The 7,895-nt window shown below is 51.8% G+C and overlaps 1 protein-coding gene across 1 annotated transcript; it reads right to left on the minus strand.

Moving 5' to 3' along the window:
• Positions 1-1,757: 1,757 nt before the first annotated feature.
• On the minus strand, positions 1,758-7,788 carry NOP2 (NOP2 nucleolar protein). The gene is made up of 16 exons (XM_021549207.4): positions 7,655-7,788; positions 7,533-7,578; positions 7,375-7,460; positions 6,007-6,272; positions 5,665-5,708; positions 5,379-5,545; positions 4,404-4,603; positions 4,218-4,307; positions 4,054-4,141; positions 3,818-3,958; positions 3,502-3,641; positions 3,164-3,253; positions 2,771-2,893; positions 2,587-2,684; positions 2,360-2,490; positions 1,758-2,274 (listed from the first exon to the last, which is right to left on the minus strand). The coding sequence occupies exons 1-16, from the start codon at positions 7,758-7,760 to the stop codon at positions 2,015-2,017; spliced, it is 2,076 nt and encodes a 691-aa protein (XP_021404882.3). The 5' UTR covers positions 7,761-7,788; the 3' UTR covers positions 1,758-2,014.
• Positions 7,789-7,895: the final 107 nt, after the last annotated feature.

Consider the following 7,895-nt stretch of genomic DNA (forward strand, 5'->3'; position numbering starts at 1 on the left):
TCCCTGCTGATGGGGTTATCGGGATAAACTGGTTCTCAAGCTGAGGCTGCACACTCACATGGTTGCCTCAGCAGGCAGCAGCAACAACACGGGACAGATCTCAGCATCACTCCTGAAAGGACAGGCCCAGGGCTTAAAGAGGCTCTTGCTGCTTTTCTCACCAAAACTTCAGGTGCATTTGTCCTCTCTGAACATTTCTCAGTTTTACAGTCTTTATGCAGATGGGGGATACTAGCAATGCAGTGTTGAAGCAGCAATTCCTTCCCTTGGGTGCACCTAGCATATATTTAATGATTCTGAAAGATGCCAAAAATCATCCCTTGGGTCCTCTGTATCCAACAATCCAGATACAAGCCCAAAGTGCGACAGTTGCATTTAGAGGCTCCTCCCTGACCTAATTCACATGGGGAAGCATGGGGGAAAAGTTAATTTTCAGCCATGAAGGTATTTGTTTAGTGGCTATTCAACACAAAACGATAAAGTCAGTTTCCCCCCCTCCACTCCAAACAGGGTTATAGTAAATAAACAGATAAGCCCTAAAAAGCAGAAGATAACAAAGTCTGCAACAAAGAGCAGGACTCCTGAGACACCAAGAGACTGAACCATTACAGGAATCACTCAAGTGCAACCTTGAAGGGCTTCAGCCAGAACCTTCACAACTGATAAAAAAGCAGCATTATCATGGGCTTCGTGGGAAAGAGCAGATCTGTGAAGGGATGTTTGAGGGAAACTGCAGGAGCGTGCAAAGTATATAGTGCAATGTTTCAAGGAAGATTATGGGAGCAAAATTTACTATGGGATGTTGAGGGGAAGGAACGAAGGAGGAGAAAGGGAGGCATCAAGCTAAATAAAGAATTGAGCATGGGAAATGGAGAGAGGAATAAATAGGAGGCAGTCAGATGGAGATTGGCTGCTGGTTGCTGTGCCTGTGTGGCTGAGCCCTGCTCCAAATTACCACCATCTGTCCTGGCCTGGCATTAAGCTAATCCCAGCCCTTTTCCCTGCACGCGTGCACGCTGCTGGTCTGTTAGTTACTGCAAGCTGGGCTAGCCTGCAAGCAGGACAGGAGGCCTGAGAAGCAGGCAGCAGACAGATCTCAAGCCTGAGGACCAGCTGCCAGTGACCCACCAAAGTGTGGGCAGACAATCCACCAGCACAGCCCAGGTTTGATGGGCCAGGGAGCAAGAACAGGATGAGGCCTTTTTTGTTGCTCATGTTTTTTAAGTGCTGTTTTGTGTTTCCCTGGGCACCCATCACAGCAGGTTCCCTCAGTTTCTGCTGATCACTGTTGGCTTCAATGGAGTGGAAAGCTGCAGCCTGACGTGTAGCAGAGCAGGACATTTAAATAGAAACAGCCCAGACCACTGCTCACTGTGTCTTAAGGAGAAGCAGCTACATCTGGGTGAACACAAAGGCAAAAAGAACTTCACTGTACAGCTCCACAAACCAAAAGCAATCCCTGCTCAAGCCTGGGAGGTCAAGAACTGAGACACTGCTAGGGACTAGAAAAATGGTGAAATGGGGACAGTCACAAGAGTGAACTAAGTGACAACAGGGAACTAGGGAACCACTGGGCTAGAGCCTTGGCCAGACAAAGACTCAGCTGACAGCTCCACACAATACAGCCTTCATGCAGGCAGCACGGATTTCAGCTCCCACTGCTTCCTCAAAAACATCCCTGTTATAGGGAATAAGGACAGACACCAGAAATGCCAGAGCATCACCTGGGAGAAAGAGGGGTTTCTGCTGCAAAGGAATAAGGGGACACAGCAAAATTCTGTATTTGGTGTTCCAAGGAAAAAGAACAAGACTTGAGCAACAGTATAAAACTTTTAATAGATCACTGCATCAGTCCTTGATGCAAAAGGGAAAGGAGCAAAGGGGGCTATCATTGTCCCAGGTGCTCAGAGCTGCAGAGATGATCTGCACAGAGCAGCAAAGTGGGGGTACACACAGAGCTGCAGCAGCCTTTGCTCTCCAAGGAAGGGAGCAGCACAAGGAAAAGCAGTTCCTCTCACTGTCCATTTGTTTTCACTCTATGCTTCTTCTTCCTGGCAGGGACTTTAGGCCGCATCATTTTGGGAAAAGGCCGGACAGCCTTCAAGGGTCTCCTCTGTGCTTGCAATGAACCTTTCTTCTTCAAAGCAGGTTGGGGCAGCTTCTGCTCTTTGTGAGCTTTTGATTCCTCAAGTTTCTTCTTTTTTGGCGGAGGCTCCGTGATGGCGGTATCCGGGACAGCGGACGGAGCTGCCGCTTCCACAGCAGGCTCTTCATCTGAAAGGAGAGAAAGGCGCTGTGAGAACCCCAGGGCTTCTGCAGAGGAAGCAGCCAGCTCAGCTGAGCTCCAGCACTACATTACCTTTCTGTGCCTGCGGGAGGGCATTGGAGAACTTCTTGAACTTGGCGATGAAGAACCCATCCATATTGTGCGTGTGGGGGTAGAAACGCCGCGTAGACTTGAGGGACGGGTGGAAGCGACGGTCCTTGAACCTGGAGGAGGAAGTGGGGTGAGAGCGATAGAACGCCTCTGCTCAAACCTGGCCACCCAGGAGCAGACCCATGTGCAGCCTGTAACCCGGCACGCACCTGGTGAAGCCCTCCTTGCCAAAGTCCAGGCCTGTGGCCACCAAACGGACATTGCGTTTCTTCAGGGCATAATCCACAACACACTCGTTCTCCTCCACCTGCCAGAGGCTAAGTGTTAGGATCCAAAACTCACCATCTCCTGAGGAGGAGGTCACCACAGCACATCATGGTAGAAGGCACTTACCATGATGGAGCAAGTGCAGTAGACAATGTAGCCCCCCGTCTCTGAGGCAGCATTGACCGAATCTATGGCGCTAAGAATCAGCTCCTTCTGCAGGTGGGCACAACGCTGAATGTCCTTCTCATCCTGAGGGAGAAAGAAAGGTTAGGATGCCACAGGCATGGGGAAGCACCCCAGGCCTCTGCTGTGGATGAGAGAATGACAGGAGAGCAAAGCACGTATAATGTACAAGAGTCTGGAGCCTTCTGCAGAAGTAGTCTCAAAAAACTAGCCCTGGTACAACACATAGAATAAGAAAGAAAAGGAAAACTGTATTGTAGGTATCTCTCAAGAACAAAGCTGCCCCCAAAGGCCTTCCTCTCATGACTCATACTTGAGTCTGCACTTGTCACCCACCTTGTTGGTTTTGACAGCAGGATCCTTGGAAATGACGCCTGTTCCACTACAAGGAGCATCAAGCAAGACACGGTCGAACCCTCCGATAACCTACAGGCAGATGTAGATTTGGAATTATGCCCACAGCTGGGGACTCAAAACAAGGCCAAGATTAGAAAGGAAACCAGAAGGCTGGGAAGGCAGGAAACACTCCTCCTCCCCGTCCATGTTCCTGCCTCTGTATCAAACAACAAACACACTCCCCAGCAGCTCTGCTCATCCTCCCGTGACAGGTGACTGGAGAGTCACTGAAGGGACAGCACAGCAGCTCTGGGCTAGCACTGCAAACAGGAACGTACCTTGGGGAACTGGCGTCCATCGCAGTTACTCACAACAGCATTGATGACTCCCAGGCGGTGCAAATTCCCTACCACACTACGTAGCCGCTCGGCACTGCTGTCATTAGCCAGGATCATCCCTGTGTTCTTCATAAGCTGAGCTGCCAGAGGGCAAAACACACCAGCAAGGGGCTGAAAACCTCATGCACCTTTGTCTCCAGTGACAACCACCCCCTCCTTTCCTCAAGTTCAGTCCCCCTCTATTCCCGCTTTCTGTGTGGACTAGTGGAAACTCCTCGCTTGACAGAGCAGCCCTCCCAAGGCTCCAGGGTGGTACCTATGTAGCTGGTCTTGCCTCCTGGGGCACAGCACATATCCAGGATGCGCTCATTCTCCTGTGGAGCCAGCGCCATGACAGGGAGAAGACTGGAGGCTCCTTGCAGCATGTAGTGTCCAGCCAGATACTCTGGGGTGGCACCTGGGCAGGGAAGGCAGAACAGAAGAAGATAACACGTGAAAGAAAGGGAAGCAGGAGCGGGTGAGCTCAGCCCTGTACGGCAAAGGTGATCTCACCGATGGGCACAGTGGAGTCATAAATCACAAGTCCCGTTTTCGACCACTTCCCCAAGGGGTCAAGATTCACGCCCCGGTTGATGAGAGCCTACAAGGCAAGGAGAAGGGACTGAGCTGCTCTGTGGGTCAGGCAGCTCAGGACACAGCCACCGGCTCCTGCTGACCTGTGCCAGGTCCCGCCGCCGCGTCTTCAGCGTGTTGGTGCGAATGGTGACAGGGCGCGGGACCTCGTTAGCCTCCAGGAAGTTTATCAGCTGGATGCAAGGAGGGGCAGAGAACAGAGACAGGAATGAATTCTCAGGAAGGCAGCCGAGCCCCGTGGATCAGCACAGCTATGGGCAGGATCCCACCTCAGGGAGCGGGAAGATGTCCATGAGCTTGGTGAGCAGGAAGTCACTGTAGGAGTAGTAGGCGGCCATGTCCCGGCGCAGCAGCGCGAGGTATTCCTGCCGGGAGCGGCCCTCCTCCCGCCTCACCCCAAAGTCCTGCAGCACCTCCATGTTGCCCTGGATGCGCTGGTGAATGACGTGCAGGTCAGGCGGCTCAGCAGGTGGGAACACCGTCAAGGAATCACCAACAGCCAAGGAACTCGCCCAGGGGCTCTTCACAAGTACAATCAGCCGCGCTGGACTCACGCGCCACAGCACTGCCTGCGCCAGAAAGGCTCTGCTGGAATACTGCTTCCATCAGAGCTTAGCAGATGCAGGATTCAAAGGAAGAAACTGGACAAAAAAGTTCACAAGGCAGAACTAGAGGGTGTTTAAAAGAATTAGTTTAGATGAAAAGAAAAAAACAGGGAAAAAAAACCCAAAAAACTAACAAAAGTAGCGTTTTAATAGTGAAAGCATTACCTGCAGAAGAAAAAGAGACCAGAAATTCCCCAAGGGCAACCAAGCAGTATAAAGGAGAGTAAGAAGGAAGGCAGCAAATTAAAATCAGCAAGTCCAGCAGCAAGAACTTTGGTTGCTAGAATTTCTGTCATCGGAAACTCTGGGAATGGGTTACACAAACACCCACCAGGAAAATCAAGGTAGAGAGGAACAAACCACATAATAAATCATCTATATGTATTTAGGACTAGAAAGGAAATTAGGGCAGGTTCCAAGCCCCATACAGGGTGTCACAGATTTCCTAACTGTGCTATAGAGAAGCACAGCATTATACACTATCTATTAGGACAGCTCAACTAAAAATACCTTGTCACGCAGAGACACTTTTGCTAAGTAATGTGCATGATAAAAGTCCAAGGGAAGCTCTCTGTTTATATCCAGGCCCCGTGCTGCATCATGCACATGGCTTATGGATGCCACAGATAAAAAGGATATCCTCCTTCTCAATCTCTTCACTAGTTGGCAGTTTAAATTGTTCATCTATATCCAGGTTGAGCTGCAGATCAGGGCCCTCTTCTTCCTTCTGTCCCATTTTCTGCTTGCTTGCCTCTTCTGTTTCTTCTTCCTCCTCCTCTTCACTGTCATCTTCACTGAGGCCTTCCCTAACAACAAAGAACAGGATCACACAGATGGTTCTCAACTACCATTTCTCAGATGGCACAAAATCAGAAGAATAACAACACAGGCTCCTCTTTCCTCGGAAAAGGCTCTACACACTCACCTGTCAGGCTTCTGCTTCAGGGCAGCTTTTTCAATAGGCAGCAGCTAAATAGAGACAAAAGATTAATCAAAAAACATGCACAGTCACCCCCTTACTTCCCACATCTGTGAAATTTACTTGCTCTGTTTAAAAGGGTCAACAAACAAAAGCACTGAACATTATGCTGGAATCAGCTGTTACTGTTAAACTTTAAATCACTCTTGTGAAGGAAAAAGGGGAAAGTTCTCCACCACCTCACCACCCACTGCCACTAAAGCCATCCTTCCCCCCCAGGCCTGAGGGGGTCCTTTCAGCCACCAACATCAAGTATTCCTTGTGTAATTGAGGGCAAGAAGTTCCTACCTCTTCTTCCTCTGATGATGAGGCACCATAATCATCCACCATCTCTTCACTGCTCCCATCCTCCTCCTCCTCCATCTCCCAGCTGCTCTCTTCCACCTCACCATCACTGGATAATTCCACATGATTTCCTTTAGGCTGGGTTTTCTTGGCTTTGGCTGGAGCCAGCCACTTGGAATTGCCATCACTGAAGCCAGAACGGCCACGGGCAGTTTGTCCTGCTGCCTTTACAGCACGTTTATCCTTCTGTGGGGACAGCTGCTCTTCAACTAGAGGCAGAAGAAACAGTCAAAAGTTAGGCATTATTTCCAAAATCAGCTGCTCTGCTTTTTCAGTTGTTACACACAAAGGCCTTAGTCCGAGTCCTGAGCTGCCTGTCCAGAGGGAGGGACTTGCTCTCTACATCTCATAAAGTACTGGGCATGTTCCCACCTCTCCCCCACCGGACCTTTCAGGAGATCTAACTATAATTACCAAATAAAAACACTGCCACAAAATTCTTATGGTTATTTGCTCTGACATATTACAGTATCCTCTGTCCCGAATCTTTGTCTATCCTTCCTTCTTTCTACTTTAAAAGTTTCCTGAGCTACACAAGATGTAACACACAGACTTAAAAGCCTCAGCTATAAAATCAGCCTGCAACAACCTTGCTGTGAATAGAGAACAAGTAAAAAATGGACTTAACACACAGAAGAGAGACCTTTGACTAGTTCTTCAGACAACGCTGCCTCCTGGCATGGCAGCCACCAGAAATCAGATAAAACTCATTATTATCTATTACAGAGAGCCCAAAAGAAGGCCAAGATGATGAAGGGTCTGGAGGTCAAGCTGTTTGAGGAGCAGCTGAGGTCACTTGGTCTGTTCAGCCTGGAGGAGACTAAGGAGAGACCTCATGGCAGTCTGCAACTTTCTCATGAGGAAGAGGAGGGGCAGGCATTGATCTTTGTGGTGACCTACGACAGGACTTGAGAGACAGGACTTGAGGGTACGGCAATCAAAGTTGTGTCAGGGGAAGGGGGTAGGTTTAGGTTGGATATCAGAAAGATTCTTCACCCAGAGGGCACTGGAACAAGTTCCCAAGGAAGTGATCACAGCACCAAGTCCATCTGAGCTCAAGAAGGGTTTGGACAACACTTTCAGGAACGTGGTGTGACTCTTGGGGTGGTCCTGTGCAGGGCCAGGAGCTGACTTAACTATCTTTGTGGGTCCCTTCCAACTCAGGAAACTCTAGGATTCTGTGATTTAGAACAATGAAATTCCACGCATCCCTTGCCTTGAAAAGGACGCCAGAGAAGTTCGGCGGCGGCAGCGCCCGGGGGGAAGCAGGACTGAGGCCCGCCAGCCCGGTTCGGACCCGCTCCCACTCACCCGTCGGCTCCCGCTCTCCTCCTCCTCCTCCTCGCGGCCTGCTCCCCGCCGCGCCGCCGCCCGCTGCCAGCCGCCGCTTCGCAGCCCTGCACCGGGAGGGGAAGCGCCATCAGCCCCGGCCCGGCCCGCACACCGCGGCCACCGAACCGCCCCCTCACCTCTTTCTACCGTGACTGGAGAGCTTCTTCCTGCCGGTCTCCGGCTCTGCGGGAAGACACGCGGCGGTCAGGCGGCCGCAGGCGCCGCGGGGCGGCCGCGGGCCGGTCCAGGCCGCACTTACCTGGCGGCAGGAAGCGGGCCAGCTCCACCTCGGCCCCGCGCTGCTTGCGGGCCTTGCGCCCGGGGCCGCGCTTCTCCTTCCTGGTGGGGTCGAGCTTCCGCCCCATGGCCGCGCCGCGGGACCCCGCCGCACGTGCCGCGCTCCCGCCGCCCCGGCGCACGCGCCGCCGCGGGCCCGCCCCCGCGCCGCCCACCCTGACCCCTGATTGGCCCTGCCGGCAGCGTCAGCGGCGCGCGCCGCC

The sequence above is a fragment of the Lonchura striata genome, chromosome 1 (genome assembly GCF_050655825.1).
Source record: "Lonchura striata isolate lonStrDom1 chromosome 1, ASM5065582v1, whole genome shotgun sequence".
NCBI classification, from domain to species: Eukaryota; Metazoa; Chordata; class Aves; order Passeriformes; family Estrildidae; genus Lonchura; species Lonchura striata.

What these genes read in the sequence shown, in the direction of transcription:
- NOP2 (XM_021549207.4), bottom strand. Translation starts at nt 7,760, where the DNA reads ATGGGGCGGAAGCTCGACCCCACCAGGAAGGAGAAGCGCGGCCCCGGG. An exon ending in TCCAGTCACGGTAGAAAGAG is followed by an intron (nt 7,461 to 7,532) that starts GTGAGGGGGCGG and finishes CTCCCGGTGCAG; the next exon opens with GGCTGCGAAGCGGCGGCTGG. An exon ending in ATGGACGCCAGTTCCCCAAG is followed by an intron (nt 3,254 to 3,501) that starts GTACGTTCCTGT and finishes ATCTGCCTGTAG; the next exon opens with GTTATCGGAGGGTTCGACCG.